Raw genomic sequence first — 24,240 nt, forward strand, 5'->3', positions numbered from 1 at the left:
GAAATGGGAGGGAGAGAGAGGGAGAAGAAGAGGGAGAAAGGGAGAGAGGAAAGGAAAACTGGGTTTTTTTATTTCTATATTCTCAGAGTTAACAAGATGCTGTTGTGGATGATAAAATTTTCCTTCCTTATGTTTTCCTGTATTTTTCTAAGTGTTATTGATGTACACACACACACACACACACACACACACACACACACACACACACACACACACACATATAAAACCTGACAGCGTAGGGAAAGATAGACTACAGATGAGAAAGGCATTAAGGTGAGGTGAGCAGAGGTAAGCCATAGTCAGGATTTGAACCTGATTCTTCTCTTACTCTAAAGCCAAAGTATTTTGTGTTGTGGAGTCCTGTGGTCCTCCTCTCTTGGCGGAGGGGACCATTGGTCATGATAGTTGATGAGCTCCCATAATGCAGATGGCCAAGGAAAGATGCAAGGCAAGTCCATCTAAGATGCCAGTGGTGGAGGCAGAGAGCTGATAGGGACACAAGACTCCTGGCTAGCTTTGCAACGTCTCATGAGAGTGTAATTATTTAAGCAAGCCATGACGGGAGGCTTTGCAGGGCCTTGGGGAGGGCTGTCTCCAAAGCCCAGGATCCTGTCTCACCTGCTCTGTTCTATTTCATTACCCTCTCATCCCTGAACCTCTGGGTAGTGACCATGCGGGAAGGCTGTTGACTTCTCTCCAGCAGGAAGCAATACCGTTGTTCCTGGACCATCATCACAGCCTCGCAGTCCTTTAATACCCAGTGTTTGCCCAATGTTCAGACTCCCAGATGAGAGAGAGTGCTCTGCACATCATAGCTCTTTAAATTACGGTGGCTTAATGGAGCCAGATTAGAAATGGCGCGTTTGCACACTCTTACAAAGAATCAGTTCCTCTAATCCTATTTATTGTACCCTGTGGAACTTTAGAATGAACTGACGCCACCAGATTCTATTTACAGTGATAAAATGTTGAGTCCTTTTCATAATCCCAGTCGTAAGTAGATGATAGGGCTATCGCTTTCTGCTGAGACTCGCCTTCTTTGGGGAGAAGAGAAGCAGACTGTGATGGTCTGGTTAAGAACACTGCCACATCCATTTCTGAGAGCAGACTCTGGATTATTTCTTACGGTTGCCGCTCAGAGCGAAGATGCAGAGCCAACACCCATGCAGTGGTTATTTCACTCAGTGCTCTTCCCTCTTCTTCATCAGAGTTCTGAAATGCGAAGGGTGACTTGGTAGGTTGGAAATACGTGTCAAAACTCTCACAAACAAAGCTTTTCTTTGCAGCTTTTAACTACAAGTTGCATTTGCTTCAGGCTAATTTAAACCCCCCCCCTTTTTTTTCTACTAGGGCCTTGCACATGCTCAGCATGTACTTCCCTGAATCTACCCCAAGTCTCATCTAACTTAAGGAGATCTGGAGCTTTTGAGTGTTGGTGCTGTTTGAATTTGGGCTCATAAATGAAAGAATTGAGCAAGTCTGTTTTATCTTACTTTGCAGGCGATCTTTGAGCTTTCTCAAGGTGAAGAAGATTTGATAGAGGACTTGAAATTAGCAAAAAAGGTAAGCTGAGATACAGTAGCTGTTTGAGTCACTCCATGTTTGGTTTTTTTTCTCCCCCTGGCCTGTGAGTCATTTCATAGTCCCAGGATGATGTGTTTGAGCAGCCTCTTTGTGACTAACTCAAGTCATCAGAAATTGAAAAGAACCTTTGACCACAGACCAACCGGTGAAGGAAATGGCTCAAAGCAAGAAGGCAAATAAGCCCACTACACCTGACACCTGCCGGATGCCTCTGAGTGTCTAGTGCACCTCGAAGGATGTATCTGTTTAAATCTGAAAGTGCTCGTGGAGGCCTGGTTTTATGTGTATTTCATTGTCCTAGAAGTCTTTCTTGAGCTACTCGGGAGGCTGAAATGAAAGAGGCTAGAGTATGAGACCAGCCTGGGCCACATACTGAGATCCTGACTCCCAGAACACACAACAAAAGGAGTCACATGTAGGGCCTCTTTGTCCACAAGAGAAATCATCATCATTTAGAGAAATCTAAGTCAGGATAAAGACAGTCGATTCTTGAAAGTAGGTAGAGTGAGGTGAGTGTTTGTATAGTATAGTAAATTAGCATCTTTCATAAGGGACCAGGGTCTTTGGGGATTTTCTTTTAGTGGGAGTTATTTGTTGAATGCTGAGGACCAGGTCCAGACTTAAACATGCTATGCACATAATCTACTGCTGAGCTGACCCCATCTGAAAATGTGTTAATCCTCATTATATGGAACGAGGGAAGGAAACCTCGCCTTATATCGTGTACATTCTTGACAACAAATCTTTCCAGTGACCTCCCTAGTGTGGAAGCTCAATTCAGACTCCTCCAACATTTTTTCTTGTTCATGGCTTCTTGAGGGAATCATGAGGTTGGAAGAATGCTTCTTGTCTTAAGATCCTCAGTTCAACATTCTGCTAGTAGGAAGTTCTACTCCCACACTCCTGAGATGGCCATCTAGGCTTTACGTGGACACCGCCAAGAAACTGTTGGGCAAGGCTAGAGGCTGAGCAGCTCAGAGAAACAAGAAGGCATTTGAGTCTGGAACATCTCCTATGTCCATATGCTGGTCACATGCCTAACCCCCACTTCCTGAGTCAAGAGTTCCCAAACACAAACACCTTTAGATGTTTCTTGGCCATCCTCTGACTCACAGGGGTATGTTTTCGCTCCAAATCCCTCTTTCCTGTCAGTCATACACCTCTACCCTTCTCACAGGCATCAGCTCCAATCAAGGTCATTTCTTCTGTGGTATTTCCTGCCTCCTCTGTACACATGGCTCATCTCCAGAACCTTCCTTGGATATTTTACCTTTAATTTTCTGACCTGTTAGAGCCCTTTGTAACTTGTTTTTGGTTTTGTTTTCTGATGTGAAATCCCTCCCGTCATTAATCTTGAACTGTTTTTTTTTTAAACATATGTTTTAAGTTTCCATGCATCTTTAAAAAAAAAATATCAATTAGCTTTATACAACTCTCTGAAAGCAAGAATTGGCATATGTCTTATTTCTGCATGTGTTTATGTGTAGTATACATGTATGTATGCATGCTCATGTGTGTGTGGTCACATCTGTGCTTGTGGATGGCAGAGGGTAGCATGAGTCTTCTTCATTGGATCGTCACCATATTTACTGAGGCAGGTTCTCTTGACTGAACCAAAGCTCATCAGTAGAACTAGTCTGGTTAGCCAGCTTGCTCTAGTCCTCTCCTGCCTCTTCATTTTCTCGGTGTCACCCCACCCACTCAACTTTTATGTGCATTCTGGAAATCTGAACTAACTAGGATTGGCAAGTGTTTTTCTGTCTGTACTTAATGTCAGTAGTGAAGAGTCCAATCAGTTTTCTTTTCTTTTAGATATGCGCTTAATTGAAAAAGCCTGCAGTTAGCTAATTTTGAGTAAAGTGGGAGGTTGTTCAAAGTGTAGGCTCCTGCTGACTCTTAGAACTTTGTAACAATCCAGACTGCTCTCCACATGGGATTTTTGCTCCTTCAGTATACCTAGATATATGGTATACTGAAGTGTAGAAGAGCTTGGGGGGAAAGCTACCTTAGTTTATCAGTAGCCACAAAAGGCTGAAGGCAGAACCGGATTCTCTGTTCTTCCAGCCACACCTCTCTGCTGTTTCCATACATGATGGGAGAAATTGTCAGAAGCCGGTTTTTATTTATTGTAAAGCACCTCTCAGGAGTCCTCTGAATTTCAGTATTTGTGTCCATCTCTTGCCTATCTTCTGCAGGCCTACCATGACCCCATGCTGAAACTCTCCATAATGACAGAACAAGAACTGAATCAAATTTTTGGAACACTGGACTCTCTAATCCCCCTCCATGAAGGTACAGTTTTGGTCCCAGACGAGTCATAACTTGTAGCCTTAACTGAGTTGTCTTAGAGCAAAACTGTGATTGCGTAATAATGTGAGTGGCCCAGAACCTTCTTCCACCCTGCTCGTATTTGAATGTCTAACAAAATGGGCATTCCGTTTATTTCTTCCAGAACTCCTTACTCAGCTTCGAGACGTTCGGAAGCCTGACGGCTCGACAGAGCATGTTGGTCCCATCCTCGTGGGCTGGGTAAGAAATCTCTGGTCTTGTTTGAAGATAGATTTCACCTTACCTGGACTTCTCCCTTGTTGGCAAATACTGGTTATCATGTCAGATAAAATGTTAAATTTTTAATATATTGAGGTCTTATGTCTTCAAAGCATGGAAACAATTTTTCTTGTTGCAGATTTATTGCATTTAAAGAAAACATGGCATTTTTGCGATGAAGTAAATTAAAAATGCACATGAAACTATTATTAGTTTCACATGAAATAAAATGGCACTAGATTGTATTGGCTTTAGTAGATTATTGGGCCACTTAAATTACCACCATTTCTACTCTAAGTTTAAAATCAACATATTCATTTTTCCCTCGGCACATGTTATACAAGAACTTCACCACTGACCTATATATCTCCATGCTCCATCCCGCCTTCTTTTTCCCCTTATTTTGAGGCAAGTTCTCACTAAATTGCCCACACTGTCCTTGAACTCATTTTGCAGCCCAGGCAGGCCTTGAATTTGCGATATTCCTGCCTCAGCCTTCCAAGTAGCAGGATTTATAGACCTATGCCACCAGGCCTGGCCTGACACTCTCGTTCATCATTGAAAGTAGATAGCTCTTGCTTAGCATGCACAAGGCCTTGGGTTTGATGCCCAGTACTGTGTGAGGGAGGGGGCAGGTGGGATCCCTTGTCTAAATGTAGTTTTACAAACAAGGTAATGAGGACATGTTGCTTGTATTTAGAACATATAGTTCTGGTCCTAAGTAACTTCTGGGTATACAGACAGACCTTTATCCAACAAAACTGATTCTCTTTCTTAAAAAACAAAGATGGGGCCTTAGGTTAGGGCTCATAAATGTATGGTCCTCATACTGAATTCTTATTCCGTTGAGGATGTAATGTCCATTTGCATCATGCGCTTAGACAAAGCATATGCTATTTTGCCACCATCCCTACCACTCCCTGTTGTCTGCCCATCTGTGTTCTCCAGTGAGTGCTTGGATGCTCCCTTCCAGTTCTAGATGTTTGTATTTATTATGAAGCAGGTAATGAAAGCAGATAACTTTAATGACTTCTCCCAGGCCAAAATTAGATCTCTTGATCCCTCCAATCCACCCAGAATTTCAGGACAATAGGTAGGGAGTGCAAAGATAGTGTCGAACAGATTTAAGTCCTGCTGTCTCGAGTGGTCTCTCTTTCCAGGTAAATTTGTTTCTAACCTTTAGATTCTCATTGATGTCACGTGGATGTGCCAAAAAAAAAAAAAAAAAAAAAATCTTAACATTGGTGTCTGACCTGATGCCTCTCAGTTACTGCCATGATCTGGAACCTTTGGAGGCTCCCAGGACTTGGCTCTAGTTCAGAAGTCAATTTTAGTCCCGAGGCTGAAATATCTCAAGAACATTTGAGAGACAAGTAATGTTCTAAGCTGAATAATTTAGACAAGGTGCTTCAATATTTCAGGAGAGACCATTCATCTCCAACTTTTGACTTCGTATTGTAAGTCATGATATTGTTTTAAACTTCTTCAACCCACAAAGACATTCCTATGGAAAGAGTGTGGGTCCACTAGAGTCAGAGGTGGTCTAATGAGAAGGTCTGCATCAGTGTTTTTTTAAATTTCCTCAGTCTGTGGACTCCCTAATCGGGGAGCAAGAACACCTCAGAGTTAGCAGAGTTCCCGCTCTACATTTTAAGACATACTAATTTAGGACGACACAGTTCCTTTAAGCATTGCGTGCAGATTATGACATTGTTTCAGACTCAAGCTTGAGGATTTTGCCTTATCCACTTTTTTTCTCCCCTGAAATTCTCTTTTGTTACTTGTGTTATGAGGTTAGCTTGATCTGGCGAAGGCTTTAACAGTCGTGCTCCGTACATGCCCAGAGGAAGTGTGGTCACGCCAGTCGGTTGCTGTCTGGACCCTCCGGGCATCTAGTGGGGACTTAAAGCTCCAAGAGCAGCCTGAGAGGAAACAAGCAGCCCGTTGTTGCCAGATTTCATGAGACATGGTCCTTAAAAAGCGGTTAAGTGTTTTTCCTCTTTTAACCGCAGGTGTGTTGGCATGAGTAAGGACTGTACACCAAGGGGTGAATCTGTTGGAGTTCTACTCTGTTTAACAGAGCAAAATAAATATCTCACTAGACACTGAATGAGAAAAGTCAGAGCCCATTCAATCCATGGAAAATTGATTTATTTTCCCGCAAGGAAAAAAAAAACCCTTTTGAACGAGTAAGCTGCCCCCCAGGACAGCATCAGCCGGGGCCTTTGACCTTAGAATGAATCCATGAACTTATACTTTGAAGGCTTTAAACAGAGGGCATCTTTGGGGAGCTGCCCTGGTTACAGAGGGCGGGAGTCCCCTTCCTAGTGGGTCATCCTGTTTGAGCCAGCCTTCCCTGTCTCAAAGAAACAATGTCCCAAGTGACTGGTCTCAGTAATAAAATAATTTATAAGTTCTCCAAGGCAGAAAGTACTCCTGTTTAATTTAGGTCCTAGTTAATTTTTAATTCCAAAGGGAGAGAAAGGGCACATGGAAGTAAGAATCCAGGTTTATTCTGACATTTTTTATGTTAGGGGGGAGTTTATAAAAAATTATATGTTAAAAAAAGAAAAAAGTGCTTCCCATATATACTTATACGTATGTATACATATGCACATATGATACACATACATGTGGGCCTTTTAAATTTTTCATCTTTTATTTGACAGTTCCATACATATAATGAATTTTAGTGGTTTTTACCCCGTGTCCCCCACTCTTATCCACCCCCTCTCCCACTGAAGCCCTTCTGCTTTCCAACAAGTCAGAGATGCTCGCATAAGCCTGGATGAGAGGTTATTCTCAAGAGCCTGGGCAGTTTACCAATGGCTATACCACTGAAGAACGTGACTCCCCCAACCCCAACCACGAACTGCCAATAGGCCCTCAGGAAGGAGCGGAGCCTCGTGGACCCTCCCCCATCCGTGAAGAAATGCGGAGGGGCCCAGTCTTAGGCAGATCTTGTACAGACAGCCAGAGCTGCCGAGAGCTACTTGCTCAGCTGTAGTCTAAAACCTGTCCTGATCAACTCCTCCCACTAAGTGTTAGATGACTCAGTGTTTCTTTAAACAGACTATCAAGAATTTAGGGGGCCGCAGAGCTGCTGAGATGATTCTGGCCTCCAGGGGCACCAGCAGTCACGTGCACATATCCCACCCTGCACATGCACACATGCATAATTACAATAATACATTTTTTAAAAAGAGAATTGATAAAGGGGAACTTGGGAAGTGATCAAGAGTTTAAAGCCATCTGTTTTTATAGTGAGTTCAAGATCAGGCTGGGCTGTAGGGTACGCAAGGCTAGGGGAGAGAACACCAGGTAAGAAGAAAAGAGGAAGGAGAGTCAGATGACGGGGAAATAAGCAGCCAAATGGCATCTTCCGGCCATGGCACACCTGTTCACTCTGAGCTCCAGTGAGACGGTATCTTAAACAATAATGGCACAACAGACAAACAGCAGATAGTCACAGTGGGGAGTGACCACCACTTCTCTCTTTGTTTGTTTGTTTGTTTGTTTTTGTTTTTCGAGACAGGGTTTCTCTGTGTAGTTTTGGTGCCTTTCCTGGAAACTAGCTCTGTAGCCCAGGCTGGCCTCAAACTCAGAGATCCGCCTGGCTCTGCTGGGATTAAAGGCGTGCGCCACCGCCACCCAGCTGCTTACCACTTCTTAACAGAGAGTAAGCTCTGTGCTGTGTGTTTTCTCTGCCTTGTCTCCTTAAGGGGGGGGAAAGACCTTTCTTACACAGATTTATGAGTGGAGAAACTGAGGTAGAGTCACAAACAGCTGTCTGAGTTTGTCTTTGAACCTGATGCTGCATTTCCAGATTCTGGTTTTTTGTTTTTTTTTTGGGGGGGGGGGTTGTTTTTGTTTTTGTTTTGTTTTTAACCACCAAGCCGCTACCTCATTTTTAAAGAGTGTGAAAATATATTTGCAAATCAGATTTATGCATTTTGAGTCATGCACAGGAAATGAGCACCCTGTCAGGTGTGAACAAAAGAACAGAGCTTAGCTGTTGCCATGGTAGCAGGTGGCAGGATCAGAGAAAGTAATGGCCCATTGGACAGTGTGGCCAGAGCTCCTTGGTAGTTCATATCTGATTGTTACTGCTGATTTGCTTCTACTTAATGCAAGCATGGGTCATTTCCAGGTCTTTGAAAAGGCGAGGGAGTGGAAATGAAATTAAGAGAGTCTGAGGTCCTTTTGAACTCATTCTGAAAATCTAAATCGCAAGCATCCCATCTGGGGGGGGGGGTAATACCCGTTATCAGTACTTCAAAGTATATGGTTGAGCAGTTTTGTTTTGTTTTGTTTTGTTTTGTTTTGTTTTGTTTTGTTTTGTGTGTGTATGTTAAAGTGAAGGAAGGAAGACATTTCCAAGAAGCATTAAACTCAGGAATGAATCTTAAATATTACTTTTCTGGCAACTTTTTCTACTCTGTGATGAGGAAATAATTTCACTAAGAAGCGAAAAAGTAGTGGCAGGACATTTAAAAACTTCAGATGCTACCTCTCGTGTTTTTGTTGATCTGTTCCTTCGGGTTTTGCTGTTGCTGCTTTTCCATGTATTTATTTATGTGTCTATGTATGTGTAGGGTCCTATGTGTGCCCAGAGGACAACTTGTAGGAGCCTGTTCTCTTGTGTGTGGAAATCAGAGGTTAACTCATGAGAGCTGGTTCCTTCTAGGTCCTGGAGATCAAGCTCAGGCCCTCGGGCTTAGCAGTAGGTGCCATTTCTGAACACTTTTTTGTTTGACTTTTGAGACAGGATCACACTGTGTAGTCCAGGCTGGTCTTGAGCTTGCTCAGATTGCTCTTGAACTTTTATCAGTTCCCGCCTCCGATTCTTTGGTGCTAGGATCATAGGTGTGAGCCACACCCCCCACCCCACCCCCAGAGTTTTGGTTTGGTTTGGTTTGGTTTTGACCCTGCCATTTTCTTTGTGAGCATTGCTCCCAAACCATCAACTCTTCTCTAGTCTCGCAATCCACCAACCTTTCGTTTGTTTGCTCACCCAGAGTACAGACTTTGTTGTTGAGTGGGTGCCATGCAAAATCCTGAGCGTGCAGAAACAAAAGAGGCCTTTGTCACTGTGCCACATTGAACGCCACAGAGGGGATGTCTTGGTGAACACAGTCTCTTCATTGGTTTCCAGAAGAGAGCCATGCAGCTGGGCCATTGGCTGCATGTTACTGCCGAGGATGGCTGTGCCCTGGCATGTCAGCCTAAGGCGCTCCTGGAGGTGGGGGGTAGCAGAGTGGCATGAGAAGCTCTTTGCTGGAGTCTCTGATGTGGTTGTTCACACAATGTGACCGATGGGCATGTCACGGAATGAAGGCAGTGGGCTTCACACGTTCCAGTCTTAAAGCTGAAACTATTCTTGCATGATAGTGTGATGTGATCGGGAAGATAGTGCCAGAAAACCTTTCCTGGCCTGCCAGAGCTCATTTAGAAGATTTTAATAAATAATTCCTACAACTTATTGTTTTCCCTAGTCGTACTATTGGTCCCTAATAATTGGGGCAGCTTGTTATCATGTCGTCTTAAACAAATGTTGAAATGCCTGTACTGAGCAACACAAAAGCCTAGCTTGTGAGTTTGACCCTTGGTTTCTGTGTATGCCACTGAGTCTTCTAGATAAGTCTCTTTAAATAATCCTAAAAATAGATCCTGCTTCAAAAGATTAAAGGAGCTAGGCTGGAGATGTGGCTGGTGATTAAACTTGCTTGCTCCCATTCTAGAGGACCACAGTTCAGTTTCCAGAACTCCCATAGGGTGGCTCACAACTGCATGTAACTACTCCTTTTCCTGGGGATCTGACACGATCTTCTAGCCTCCAGAGGTACCAGCACACATGTGATACACATAGAGACAAACAAAGGCTCACACATACACAAAAGTAAAAGATTCTTAAAACTAAATCAATTTTTAAAAATTAAGAAAGCAGGCCAGGTGGTGGTAGCACACACCTTTAACCCCAGCATTGGGAGGCAGAGCCAGGATCTCTGTAAGTTCGAGGCCAGCCTGATCTACAGAGTGAGTTCCAGGACAGTCAGGGCTACAGAGAGAAACCCTGTCTCAAAGAAAGAAAAAGAAAAAGAAAGGGGCTCTGAGGAGATGTTTAGTAGGCACAGTGCTTGCAGATCAAGGTGAGGATCTGTGTTTGAATTCCTAGAATCCGTGGAAAGCCAGGCACAGTCACGTGTCTGTGATCCCAGTGCTGCTCCAGTGAGGTGGGAGGTAGAAATAGGAGAATCTGCTGGAGAGATGGCTCAGTGGTTAAAAGCACTGACTGCTCTTCCAGAGGACCTGGGTTCAGTTCCCAGCACCTACATGGCAGCTTGAAACTGTCTGTAAGGCCAGTTCCAGGGGATCCAAAAACCCATGGCAAAACACTAATGCAGATAAAGAAATAGGAGAATCCCCAGGAGCTTGCAGACCAGCAACCATCAACAAAGAGACCTGTCTAAGATGAAGACCAATACCTAGGGCCGTCCTCTGGCACCCTCCCCCCTCCCCACCACATATACACATCATCTACGCAGACATATATATCACACACACAACTTAAAAACAATGTTCTTGGCACCTGAGGAATGATAGCCAAGCTTGTCTCTTGTCCTCCAAACACATATGAACACCAAAAAATATACATACAATGAAATAAATTGGTAGTTTCTGTCTTAATGAGTGGCTTGGAAGGGTCAGGAAGATTCTGAGACTGGGGTGTAGCTCAGTGGTAGAGCATCAAGCCATGCATGAGGCCTTGGGTTTACCAACAAACAACAAAACCCTGTTCTATAGGCATCTGCAATACCGATTGTTTTTTTCTAGCTTAAGTCACTAGACAAAGCTACTGAGTTTTGATAGGGATCTTTAAAGAGTGATTGTACAACTAAGAAAGTGACGTTGTTGTGTCTTGTCTATCATTCTGAAGACGGCACTGGTTAGTTTCTACCACCCTTGCAGATAAAGGAAGGAGGGCCGGCCGGGTCTGGAGACTGATGTGGTGTTTGTTCATTCCCAAGTGATGCCAGCCTGGACTGTCATGGCAGTGACGCTGACACCCAAACTTCCCTTTGTGTCTCCTCCTCAGCTGCCATGTCTCAGCTCCTATGACAGCTACTGCAGCAATCAGGTCGCTGCCAAAGCCCTCCTGGACCACAAAAAGCAAGACCACAGAGTCCAGGATTTCCTTCAGCGCTGCTTAGAATCCCCCTTCAGCCGGAAACTAGATCTCTGGAATTTCCTTGATATTCCCAGGAGCCGCCTAGTGAAGTACCCTCTGCTCCTTCGAGAAATCCTGAGGCACACGCCAAATGACAATCCAGATCAACAGCACTTGGAAGAAGCTGTGAGTTTGCCTGTTTCTTTTTCTCTTCCTGTGTCACTCTCCATAATGGCTAGGGTTGGGTCAGTAGGTAGTGTATGCATGGGGCCCAGCAATCTTGGGTTCCAGGCCTGGAACTACCATCGGACTTTGATGTGTGTGTGTGGGGGGGGGGGCGGGGGAGTTACTTTTCCTTACTTGTTTCCAGTTCCTTACCCATAAAACAACATGTTGACAGAAAGGAGCTTAAGTACGATCCATTTGGTTCTAAAACTTCTGTTATCGATTGTGTGTATGTGTGCATGTGCGTTTGTTTAACACAGGCCTAGGCTCACTTCAAACTGGTGGTCAGTCTTAGCCTCCCAAATGCTAGCTAGGATTATAGGTATGTGCTACCACACCCAGCTCAGTTTTTACACTGCTCTTAATGGCTTTTATACCACTCTAATCTGGTAGTAGAATTGCAGAATGTGAGAACTAAGATCCTTGTGGGGATTTTAAATTAACAAGTTTTATTTAGTGAGAAAATGGGAATTGGCTTCTGGCTAGCCCAAAGCTTATTTGTGAAAAGACATCTGTTTAAGATCTAGCTCCTGGGCCATGGTGGCGCACGCATTTAATCCCAGCACTCGGGAGGCAGAGCCAGGCAGATCTCTGTGAGTTCGAGGCCAGCCTGAGCTACAGAGTGAGTTCCAGGACAGGCTCCAAAGCTACACAGAGAAACCCTGTCTTGAAAAAAAAACAAACAAACAAAACAAAAGAAAGAAAGATCTAGCTCCTGTCTGTACCCAGTACAGTAGGGTGCCTGATCAACCTTCTAGTTACCACTGCACCCTCATCAGCAAATGTTTACTGAGCATGGGCAGGATGAGTGTCTGTACTTTATGTACTAGAGGAGCAGGAGGATCCCAAGTTTGAGGGTATTCTGTAACCCAGCTTTGTGGGTTTACAGGTATATATCACTGTACCAGACTTATCACCACCACCCCCAATCTGGTTTTTCACAACTTTGAGCCTGGACTTCCTTTCCCCTGCCTCCCCATTCCCTTCATCTAGACCATCTTGGATTTCTGTTCAACAGCCATGTGTTCAGGAATAGTGATAAACCCTGAGTCCTAACTATTTAGAAAACTCTACTTAATTACATGACATGGAAAACTCTTGAGTTGATTTGAACCCCAGTCTGAAGCAGACCTAAACCCTGTCTCAAAACAAAACAAAACAAAAAAACAACATCAAAAAGAAGGCTAATAAGATGGCCATATGAGCCTGGTGACCTAAAATTGATCCCCAGAACATGCTTTGGAAGAAGAGACCCAACTCCTGAATGTTGTCTAACCTCCACTTGGGTAACAGGGCATACACATGCCTACACACACACACACACACACACACACACACACACACACACACACAATTTTTTTAAAAGAAAAGAAAAGGTGGTGGTAGAGTGATGAGGACCTGAAAGACCAACTCAGAAGACTCGTTTCTGAACAGGCACAGTAATAGGAACATTTATGTAGTTAATTTGGGAATCAGAAGCCTGAACCTGCTGAATAAGCCAACCATCTCCCGGAGAAGAGCTTAATTATTGTCAGTAGTAACAATAGTATAGTCACAAATACTCAGTAAGTGGACTTTATATAATCGCCTTCCAGACTGCTGTGTCTCACTTAACACTCATAACCTGTGAGGTAGCTCCAAATCCTGTATCTGCTGCTTTCCAGTCAGTCCTGTTCAATGAAGTGGAGAGCTAGTCCTGTCTTTGAGCCCCTCTTGCCTTGGGAATTGCAGAGAGCTGTCTTGTTACAGACAAGCTTTGTGGTGAGACCTCACTGTTACGAAGCTGGCCCAGGAGCCTCCGCATAGAGATGAGGAAGAGAGAAGACAGACTCCTGATTCATGAGGCATGCAGTGTCTGACAGGCCCGTTCCCAGCACAGAGCGGAATCACAGGCACTGGGGATGAGGTCCCTGTCACTTGGTCATGTCTGTCTTTATTGCTGGGAAGAGCATAGGCTAGCTGTCTGCAGGCATACAGACAGCGGGGAGCCCCAGCCACTTTCGATAACTACTTGTGTGAATCATGTGAGCCTATGTTCAGTTTTTACTGTACAGATTTCTCCTTTTTAAAACACAGCATTAAAGCATGCTGCCCTCTTTTTTAAGTGAGCTGGTTTGAGTTTAAAAACAAATAGCAAAGAATAATTGTGTGCGACACGAGGGGATAGGCTAGTTACCCATTTCCTTGTGCATGAAGTGTAAAGCCTTCAAAAGTTGTGCCTGAACCTGATGATCAGGGCAGGTCTGGGCATGAAGCATGTTAAGCTCACATTTGGAAATGTCTGCAAAGCTTCTACATGTCCATGTACTCAGTTGAGTGTGTATTTCCCCTCTCCTTTTCACAACCCATGTAGCAGACCCCGGATTGAATCTCTTTATCCCTGTACTGTTGGGCACATTATGGATGTGTTTGATAAACACAAAAATCCATAGTACCACAATTATCATGGCCACACATCCTGAATAAATTCCCTATCCATGCAAAGGAAAAAAACAGACTATTGAGTAAATCTCTTCTACACCAAGGGAATTGATTCCGTTCACCCCTGTGACTAGACCTAAAGATAGGGCTGGCTTTCAGTACAGGTATAAACTACTTCATCATTACTAGGATTTCTTAATGGTGTTTTGAGAAGGTGGTAGAACTTCCTTATTTTATTTATTTTTTTAAATTATTTTATTTTTGGTTTTTCAAGACAGGGTTTCTCTGTGTTGCGGCCCTGGCTGTCCTGGAACTCAGAGATCTGCCTGCCTCTGCCTCCTGAGTGCTGGGATTAAAGGTGTGTGCCACCTCTGCTCAGCTTCCTTATTTTATTTTATTGATTAACTGAGACAAGGTCTCATGTGACAGAGTCTGGCTTTGAACTTCTGACTCTCCTCCTGCCTTTGCCTCCCAAGTACTGGGTGGGATTAGAGATATACACTACCAAAGGGAATTCCTTAAAATAGACCTTTGACTATCCAGATATTTAACAATTTAAGATCTAAGGATTGTGTCGGGCAATGGGAGCACATGCCTTTAATCCCAGCACTCCGGAGACAGAGGCTATAGGATTTCTGTAAGTTTGAGGCCAGCCTAGTCTGCAAAGAGAGTTCCAGGACAGCTAGGACCATTAACACAAAGAAACCCTGTCTTGAAAAACAAAACAAAACAAAACAAACAAACAAACGAAAACCCTAAGATGATGGCAGCCAGAGAAAGTTCCTGCCAACATCCCCCATAAAGCAGCCTTGCTATTGATGCAGCTTCATTGAGCACTGCTGTCCTGGGTTCATGTCAGGAGCTGATGAGTGGGTGGCATCGTCACAGTGACTGGACGGACAGGGCGAATTCCAGGCTCTGTTGGCTCCTGACAGTTGTAGTTCTCAGTCTTTTTCTGCCTTCAGTTTGAACCGTTGCATGTTTTAAACACACAACTGCCGTGACTGTTCGTTACTGGCTGTCTACTTTATGTAACGAGGACTCTCTGCACTCATGCAGAATAAATCTCCCTCAAGACCTGGTGTAAAACAAAACAAAACACAAAAAGCCAGAGCCTGGCAGTCCTGGGTAGATACAAATACAAAACCTTCTGTTTTGTGGGTTAAAGCAGATTCAGAGTGCGGAATGATGCTGGTTGTTTTGCCTGTGGGTATTTTTTCCCACAAACCAGAGAGAGCAGCTGTGTGTGAAAGTAGTCAGAACTGCTCCCAGAGCCACTGTAGGATTTGAGTCGGTAACTCTTCACGTGACACACTGGCTGTTGAGTTCCTGAGTTAAATTAGGAAGTGAGCCCATTATATCTGTGATGAGGACTTTCTGGGTGTCCTGGGCACTTATAGGAATCTCTAAAAATTGGCTCAAGTGTTGATTAGCTCCCCTGTCCAGGTGCAACTAGTAAGAGGCTCACCAGTAAGAAGCCATGGCTGTTACTGCTGAGGTCTTTTCCAAAGGGATGTACAGATTCCACCGTCTGCCCAAAACATAGAAAGGTTAAGGAGTTAAAATATTAAGTCCAGGTGCCTCCCGTTTGATTTGGATCCAGTCAGTTCCATTCCATGTGGTTTGGTTCCGTTTGGCTTGCATTTGGTAGGGAGTGTTTGCTTGGTATTGGTTTCTTGAAACAGGGCCTCATGATGGACTGGCCTAGGAACTTACCTCGCAACCCAGGCTGGGCTCAGACATCCTCCTCATGGTCCTCCTGCCTCAGCACCCCTGGTGTTAGGATTATAGATATACAATAAAAGTAAATTCTTAAGCACTTTAATTCTTAAACCAGACTAGTTTGTGTCTTTTCCACTCAGATAGCATTATGCATCACTTTTAGATTTGTTTATGTCTTAGGGTTTCTGTTGCTGTGATAAAACACCGTGACCAAAACCAACTTGAGAAGAAAAGAGTTTGTTTCACCTTCCAGCTCCTAAGTCCATAACTGAGGGCAGCCAGGGCAAGAACCTGGAGGCAAGGACTGGAGTTGAGGCCATGGAGAGGTGCTCTTACTGGCTTGCTCCCCATGGCTTGCTCAGCCTGCTTTCTTACACAGCCGCGGACCACCTGCCCATGGGTGGCACCACCCACAGTGGGCTAGGCCCTCTCACATCAATCATTAATCAAGAAAATGTCCCATAGGCTTGCCCACAAGCCAATCTGGCAAGGGCATTTCTCCATTAAGGTTCCCTCTTCCCATATGAATCTAGATTGTGTCAAGTTGACATAACACTAGCCAGCATAGTAAGTATAGGATAGAAATATATATATGCATAAATTATATTAAAAAAAATCTGGTAAAGAGTATATTAAACTTAGCTGGGAACTGTGGTGCACAGTAAGCAGATGGATCTCTGTGAGTGTGAGGCCAGCCTGAACTACATGGTGAGTTCCAGGAGCCAGAGCTTCTTAGTGTGAGACTCTGCCAAAAACAAAAACAAAACAAAAACAACTTTATTCCCCCCCCCCCTTTCCCACAGTGGCCACATAGATCTCAGCTCTCAACATTAGATGCAGTAGTGTCTGGGTACCTCCAGGCTGGCTCTGAGCCTGTGGTTGTGGGTGGTTGGCTTACTTCCCCCATTTTTACAATTCTTCTTTGTTTCCATAGATAAACATCATTCAGGGCATTGTGGCAGAAATTAACACCAAGACTGGGGAATCGGAATGCCGTTATTATAAAGAGCGGCTCCTTTACTTGGAAGAAGGCCAGAAAGATTCCCTGATTGACAACTCAAGGGTCCTGTGCTGTCATGGCGAACTGAAAAATAACCGTGGTGTGGTAAGTAGTTCCTCGCCTTACCCTGGTACTTCTCCTAACCCCACCCCCACCCTCCACCCTGGCTTTTCTAATTTTTCGGTGATGCTAGGGATTTAACCTGGTTCCTGCCACTAGGCAAGCACCCTACCACTGACTGCATTCCTCATCTTGTCTTTACTCTTTTTAGATTTTGAAACAGAGTCTCCATTAGTTGCCCCGACTAGTTTCAGACTAGGATGAGTCAAGCCATTCTCCTGCCTCAGCCTCCCTAGCAGCTGGGGTATATGCTATATGTCCTCCTTGGACTTCAGAAAATAGTGAGCCAGACCTAATGGCACAGATCATAATCCTAGCCACTTGGGAAGCTGAAGCAGGAACATTTTAAAGTTCAAGGTCCGTCAGGGCTGCAGAGAGTATGAGGCCAGCCTGATCTACACACACACGCACACACACACACACACACACAAAAGGATTTAACTTAGAAGAAGTTGATTAAACTTAATAATTTAAGAGACACCCTTTCAGCTCACGTGAGCAAGTCTGGAATTACCCCTCGCTGTCAGAGAGTATGTTACATAGCTTTTTATGAGGATTCCTGTGGATTCAGCCGTACCATTTGTAATGGCACCACCGATACCCACTAAAGCTACTGTACATGGACCTTATGTGTGTGAGAGAGTCACTGACTGCCAGAAAGTGATTTCCAGGAAGCACTCCGTCATGGAGGACTCCGTCATGTATGATGGAACACTCAGTTCCTTGAAAGTTCTTTCTAGGAAGTCTTGAGAAACAGGAAGAAGCACTGCTCCCCAGAAGGTAGCCCTGTTCTCCTCTCGTACAGCAGCAGGGCCGAGGCCTCTCGGATTGGAGGGACCTCTGGCAGGAAGAGGTGCTCTGAGAGTAAACACGGCAGTCGGAGTGGGAGGTTTGTTGGGTTTGGCTCTTGCCAGAGGTGTGAACATTATTATGAGCAAAGTCCTGTGTCAGGAAAAAATGGTGCAAGAGTGGGGGACAAAAGGAGCTGATTCTCTGTAGAGACTTCGAAGCGACGGGTATTTTTAAAACATTGCCCAGACTATCCCGGTTCAAACTTGCTGCCTCACTAGAAGATTGACTGGAATAGAAACAAAAGTTCCTAATACACCGGCCACCCCTTCTCTCCCCTTCCACTAAAGGGGTATTTTTAACACATTTCTACCACCACTACCTCCTGGGGGGAACCTGGGGAGGAGACATGGAGGGGCCTTTAACTTGTTGATTTTGTGCTTTGCTGTTTTATGATCTTTGTTTTATGATTTTTAAAAATGTTATTGTTCATTTTGTCTGTTTTGAAACGGAGTCTTCAACCCCAGGTGGCCCAGATTAAACTAAAACTCACCTTGTGGCCCAGACTAGCCTTGAATTTACAGTACCTCACCTCCACTTCCCAACTGGTAGGATTACAGCTGTGTGCCCAGTTCATCTTTTAAGACAAACATTCCCTCCACCCAGGGTCTGGTAGAGTTCTTTGCCTCTGCAGTGAGTGGAATGTGTGCGGTAGAGACCTACGGATCGCTTTTCTCTCAGATAGTAAATCACTGATAATGTAGAATGTGCTTCCCTTTCTCAAATCAAGATCCTAACCTTGAGTTTCTACCCTTCCCCTGCTGGTGGCCTCTTTTAAGAGGCCTAGATTGGCACCCCCACGTTTCCACCAGAAAGCCAGAGTCTAGCATCAGTGCTGCATCATTAACTCCTGAACATTCCCAAACTGTGAGACGGTCTGGTACTCAGAGCTGACCACCACAGACATGCGCCAGTGCCACGCAGGAAGCTTGCTCTCATTGTGTGATTTTTGAGGCATGCCTTCGTTTTTTAAGATCTTTCTGCCCAGCTCCGCATAGGCAGCTTGCTTTGATGATGTGGTTTAAGACATGCCTTTGTCTTTTGAGATTTTCTTTTTGCCCATAACATGTATCAGCCATCCACCCTGTAAGCACAGGCTGTCCAACCCAGGTGCCGATGAACTTACTGAGAAGAAAGTGCCGGTCATCTTTCCCTGACTCCAGCAGTGTGCCCAGGTCCCTCTCTGACAGGCAGGGTCCCAGCCAGAGTTGCTGGTTAAAGTTGATGATCAGCCCAGTGGTTGAAGAAACACATGTGTTTATGTGTTTGGGAAGTCAGAGTTATTCTTAGGATTTGATATACAGTCTCATCCTTTGTAGACTATTATTAACTTGATCTCTTAGAATTGTATCGAAGCCAGGAAATCATTAATTCCTATTCACTGTCCTATTCATTCTATTCCCTTGTTTTTCCCTTAGTCAAGCTGGAGGCTGTAGGTGTACAAACAGGTTGTAAACTGTATTATAAGGAGGGTTCTGGTTACAGTTATCTGTAGAGAGGCTTGCTCCAGTGGGTCCTGAAAGAGGAACCTGTATTGAGGTAGTGGATCTCTGTATCTGGAAATGAAATCTGCCCACTTCTATTTTCCTAGAAACAGATTTGAGCATGAACTCATAATCCATTATGAACCTGGTACCTAGAGACCTCTTGCTACAGAGGCCCACAGATCCATCCCCTGCTGTGTTGTTGCTCAGGACAATCATGTGGGCTCTTGTCTTCTAGAAACTACATGTTTTCCTGTTCCAAGAGGTGCTGGTGATCACTCGCGCTGTCACTCACAATGAGCAGCTCTGGTACCAGTTGTACCGGCAGCCCATGCCTGTGAAGGACCTCATGCTGGAAGACCTGCAGGACGGGGAAGTGCGGCTGGGTGGCTCCCTGCGTGGAGCCTTCAGCAACAACGAGAGAAGTATGTGTGGATGGCCGGCTGTGGTGATCAGAGGACTGTGGGAGGAGTGGCTGGCTGGGGAAGAGAGTACAGCCCCAGGCTTGAAGCTAAACTGTCCCAATGCTGACTCTTGGTGTGCAATCAAGTGCAGCCTCTGTGAGCCTCAGTTTCCCATTTGTCTACTTCCCTTTTGTGATTGCGCTGAGCATCAAGTAGCACACAGTACATGAGCCCGTCCATGTGCAGCTGCAGCTGGTGCACCTTTTGCTGCCGGGCTCCGTCTCCTATGGGGAAGTGCGCTTAATACCGTACAGTCTCTGCGTGGGTACTAGTTGCACAGTGTAAAGTTGTGTAGTTATTCTGGTGTAGTTGCTTAGGAGGCTTAAGAAGAATCAACTAGAGCCCAGCTGCCATGGCCCAGCATGGGACTGTGAGTTGGAGGCCAACCTGGGCTACATAGTGAAAGCCTACCTCGGAAGAAAATAAAAGCAAAATGAATGACGAGCTGGGGAATGTGTGTTCACCTGCTACTCAATGGGCACCTCTAACACGAGATTTAACTAAATAAAGGAAATGACCATGAGAAGCCATGATAGCAGTCTCTGTCAGCATCACTGTATAGTGAGCACTGTTTTAGGTGCTAATGATAAACTAAGACATGACAGTTTTTGTTCCTATGGAGTGTACAGTATATGATAGTCAAATATTCCTAATGCTGATTAGAAAGCTAAAAACCAATCTGGGATAGTAGTGCATGCCTCGGATCTTCATCCTAGCACCTGAAAGGCAGAAGCAGGTGGATCTCTGTGAGTTTGAGGCTAGATTGGTCTACATAGTGAGTTCAAGACCAGCCAGAACTACATAGTGAGACCCTGTCTCCAAATAATAATAAAATTAATAATAATAATAATAATAATGGATTAGACAGAAATTGACAGGCTTATTTCTCTTTTTGTTTTTCCAAGATAGGGTCTTTTTTTAAATTAAAATATAATTGCATCTCTTCTCCCCTTCAGTTTCCTCTCCCCAACCCCTCCGGTGTCCTCTCCAAGAGCTTCTAATAGGCAGGTGTAGTAACCAATCCCTACAGAAAAACTGAGGTAGGCCGGTGTCACTCTAGTCAATGGGAGTGGCATCAGGGTAGAACTGACTGAGCTTGCATCAGAGGGAGATGTTTTGTAATCAGCAGTGCCTGGCATGGGCCCCGGGGCTTGGTGCCACCATGTGTGGTATTGTTAGCCTTGGCAAATACCTCCTACCCATTGACTCTCTTTTCATGTGTTCTTCATTTCTAGTTAAGAACTTCTTCCGAGTCAGTTTCAAGCATGGATCCCAAAGTCAGACCCACTCACTACAAGCCAATGACACCTTCAACAAACAGCAATGGCTCAACTGCATCCGCCAAGCCAAAGAGGCAGTTCTGTCTGCGGCCGGGCAGGCCGGGCTGCTTGACTCTGAGGGACGGTTCCTGGGGCCTGGCTCCGAGATCGGGGAACCACAGGGAGAGACAAAACTTGAGCAGATGGACCAGTCGGACAGTGAGTCGGACTGCAGTATGGACACGAGCGAGGTCAGCCTTGAGTGTGAGCGGATGGAGCAGACAGCGGTCTCCTGTGTAAACAGCGGGGCGGAGGAAAGCGTCTGACGGAGGGGGGGCTGTGCCCAGGTCTTACCTGTACAGTATTCGCATTCCACACATGAACAGTTCGGAGAGGCACCGTGTACTGCTTCTGTGCCCATGCACATGTGTCCCTTGTGTCTGCACTTGTCCCTAGTACTGTAACTGCCACCCCCTCTGTGTCAGCCGGAATCGGCGGCCGCCCTTCCCACGCTGCTCCATCTCATGCCTCTGGATGAGTGGAGAGGGATTGGACGAGTTACTCTGAGTTGTCCTACTGGGTTTTCCCAAAACAGAAAGGACCTCTAAACTACTGTCTGCACGGACCGCAGTGACAGGTCGTCTGTGCCGTGCTTCTCTGGGGTTCCTGTGGCTCTTCAGCACAGTAGCCGAAGACCCGGACAGAGAGAGCCTTGCCGGGCAGTGAAGCCAGCAAAGTCCAACCCTTGCAGTGAACTCGGGTTCCGTGTTGTTCAGCCAGAAAACATGAAAACATCTCTGGGGGTTTCTGAGGTTTGGCTTTGCAAAGGAGGAAGCTTTGTTTGAACCTTGTGGTTCCACCCAGTGCGAGTTGAATGTGATAATCTATGAAGACGTGAGACAGAAAGAGGCAAGGCGGAAGCAGCTGCTGGACAGGCCTGGTGGCCCAGGCCTACGACCCCAGCACTTGAGAGCAGAGGCAGGAAGATCTGGAGTTCAAGCCCAGCCTTGGCTATACACCAAGTTCTAGGTCAAACTGAGTTCCGTAGTGAAAACAAAACCAAAAAGCTAAAAGAACCTGCCAGTTCTGAATCTGCAGCTGAAATGGGGGTGGCTGTGGGAGCTGTTTGTCACGGCTAGTGACTTGCCCCGAAGAGCCATTTCCAGCCTCCAATGCCAGGAGAGAGTCCCAGGGCCAGGGAAGATCTGCCGGGATCTGGAGGCCCTGTCTGCCCCGCCACTCCCGTTTCAGAGCGTGTGTGACACCGAGATGGTGACTGGTTACAAGCTTGAGAGAAGGACTTGGGAGTGGGAAATGTGTCCCCATCACCGGAGCCTCCTGCGGAGCCACTGCAGCTGTCGGTAGTCGAGAGTTAGTCGAGAGGGCCTTGGGGTTTCCTGCTCTGCTTCTGGGCCCTGAGGCTGCCTCTCTGGTTCTTGAGCTGCAATCAGAATGGTGACCAATTTCATTAGCTCTGATTAACTAGGATCAGTTAGCTAGCCAAACTGGAAAGTGCTGTGTTCCAGCCTTGATTTACAGAGCAAGGGTGGTAAAGAGACCTGGGGGGGGCGGGGGGGGGGGGGGGCGGGTTCACAAAATACATGAGACAGCTCCCTGCAAGTGTAAATACTTAGGGGACTTGTACAAAATTATACCCACACCAGCACTAGTAGCAGTGATTCTAAATTATTGCCAAAAAGTTTCTTTTTGTTAATTTCTACATCTATCAAGTTTACAGAAAAGCAGCAAAATACAAAATTAACCCTTTATCATATACATGTGCCATGTGCATGGAAAGAAGCTGTGTGATGAGAGTTACCAAAAGAAAAACAAGGTAGATTACTTTACTATTTTTCAAAACAAATGTTATGATCAGTTCTACTCTGTAAAGCATATTTCTGTATTTATAGATTTTTAACCGTGGTGAATTTTTTTTATTGCAAGTTTATTTAAAACCACTTTGTTTCTCCAGTTGCTGATTTTAGCAAATGAACCTGCTGCAGACAAAGAGAAAGCTGAGACAGGGACCCTGGATGGTGGAGGAAAAACCTGAGGTGTTCTCTATAGAGCCGCTGGCCGCTCGGGCCAGTAAGTTGAGAAAAGGTCTCCATCAGGGTCAGCTTATGAGAAGAGAGTGGAAATGTTTTGGCAAAAGTGAATACTTTTTGTATAATGGCCTTAAACTTTCTGGAAGCATTTCAAATAAATGGCATTAAAAAGATCTTCTTCTATGGTATATGCTAAACCACCATCAATCTCGGGCTGTCCTCTTGGAGGCCAGGGGTTTCTTTCTGAAATTTGGCTCGTGGTTTCCAGCGCAACCTTACCGTAGAGCACGGGCTGAAGTAAAGCGTGTGGTGGGTCGACTGAAGCTGTTGCAGAGCAGACACTTCTGAAGCCTGTTTTCCCAGGCGTTCGTTCACATGGTCGTTTATTCATCTGTGTGTAGTGTGTGTGTATTTCTGCATACACACACGTGCGCAGGTGCTACCACACCTGAGTGGAGGTCTGAGGACAACTTGAAATACTTAGTCCTCCCCACTAGTCATCAGGCTGGGCAGCAAGCACCTTTACCCGTTTTAGGCATCTTGCCGCCCCCCCTTGCACCCCATTTATTCATCTTTAGTAACGACTTACATCCATGCCCTATACAAAGCCAAGTGTTAAGTCACAGTTGTTACAGACGCGTTGAGTCTCCCTACCAATCCAAGTGACTGTTGGTGAACTTGACACTGACAGGTGTAGTGGTGCACGCCTGGAATTCCAGCCCTTGGGAAGCAGAGGCAGGAGGACGACCACAAGTTCAAGGCTGGCCTGATCTATATCTCGAGTTCCAGCCCAGCCAGGACTACAGAGTGAGACCGTGTCTTTGAAACAACAAAGAAAAGGAAAGAGTAGAAGGAAAGTTTCATGTTAAACTCGTACTGGGGTTTCAGTCGACTTGTTCACTACTGGAGTTTCTCAGAGTAGCTTCTCATGAAAATGCTGAACAGGTTTAAGTTCTTAGTAACCAGTTCCAACAGCATGTTAGTTCAGTAAGACTAGTGATTAGTTTTGCCCTTATAATCTGTTCCTTTTTTGTTTTTCAAGACAGGGTTTCTCTGTAGTTTTGGTGCCTGTCCTGGATCTCACTCTGTAGACCAGGCTGGCCTCGAACTCACAGAGACCCGCCTGCCTCTGCCTCCCGAGTGCTGGGATAAAGGTATGTGCCACCACTGTCTGGCCATGTTCTTTAACATACTCTTAATTCCTAGATTTGGCATAGCATTCACATAAATGGTAAGTCCACATTTCTTTCTCAAGGGAAAAAAAAAATCAAGTTCTCTGCCTGTAATCCCAGCACTCTAGAGGCTGAAACAAGAGAATTACTACAATTTGAAGGCCACCCTGGGCTAGA

General features: G+C 45.2%; 1 protein-coding gene across 7 annotated transcripts in view; it reads left to right on the plus strand.

Moving 5' to 3' along the window:
- Arhgef3 (Rho guanine nucleotide exchange factor 3) overlaps positions 1 to 23,064 on the plus strand; it is a 286,150-nt gene extending 263,086 nt beyond the window's left edge. For 6 of the 7 annotated variants that reach the window (XM_016000047.3, XM_076544103.1, XM_076544101.1 and 3 more), the window contains 7 exons: positions 1,501 to 1,563; positions 3,780 to 3,876; positions 4,037 to 4,113; positions 11,228 to 11,485; positions 16,602 to 16,772; positions 19,359 to 19,545; positions 20,820 to 23,064. In XM_016000047.3, the coding sequence (XP_015855533.1) occupies positions 1,501 to 1,563; positions 3,780 to 3,876; positions 4,037 to 4,113; positions 11,228 to 11,485; positions 16,602 to 16,772; positions 19,359 to 19,545; positions 20,820 to 21,169 (1,203 nt within the window). In that variant the 3' untranslated portion in view covers positions 21,170 to 23,064. The remainder of the gene's footprint in view (positions 1 to 1,500; positions 1,564 to 3,779; positions 3,877 to 4,036; positions 4,114 to 11,227; positions 11,486 to 16,601; positions 16,773 to 19,358; positions 19,546 to 20,819) is intronic. The other variant, XM_076544104.1, reaches the window with a different exon arrangement.
- The last annotated feature ends 1,176 nt before the right edge of the window (positions 23,065 to 24,240 follow it).

This window comes from Peromyscus maniculatus, chromosome 9 (genome assembly GCF_049852395.1).
Source record: "Peromyscus maniculatus bairdii isolate BWxNUB_F1_BW_parent chromosome 9, HU_Pman_BW_mat_3.1, whole genome shotgun sequence".
Lineage (NCBI taxonomy): Eukaryota > Metazoa > Chordata > Mammalia > Rodentia > Cricetidae > Peromyscus > Peromyscus maniculatus.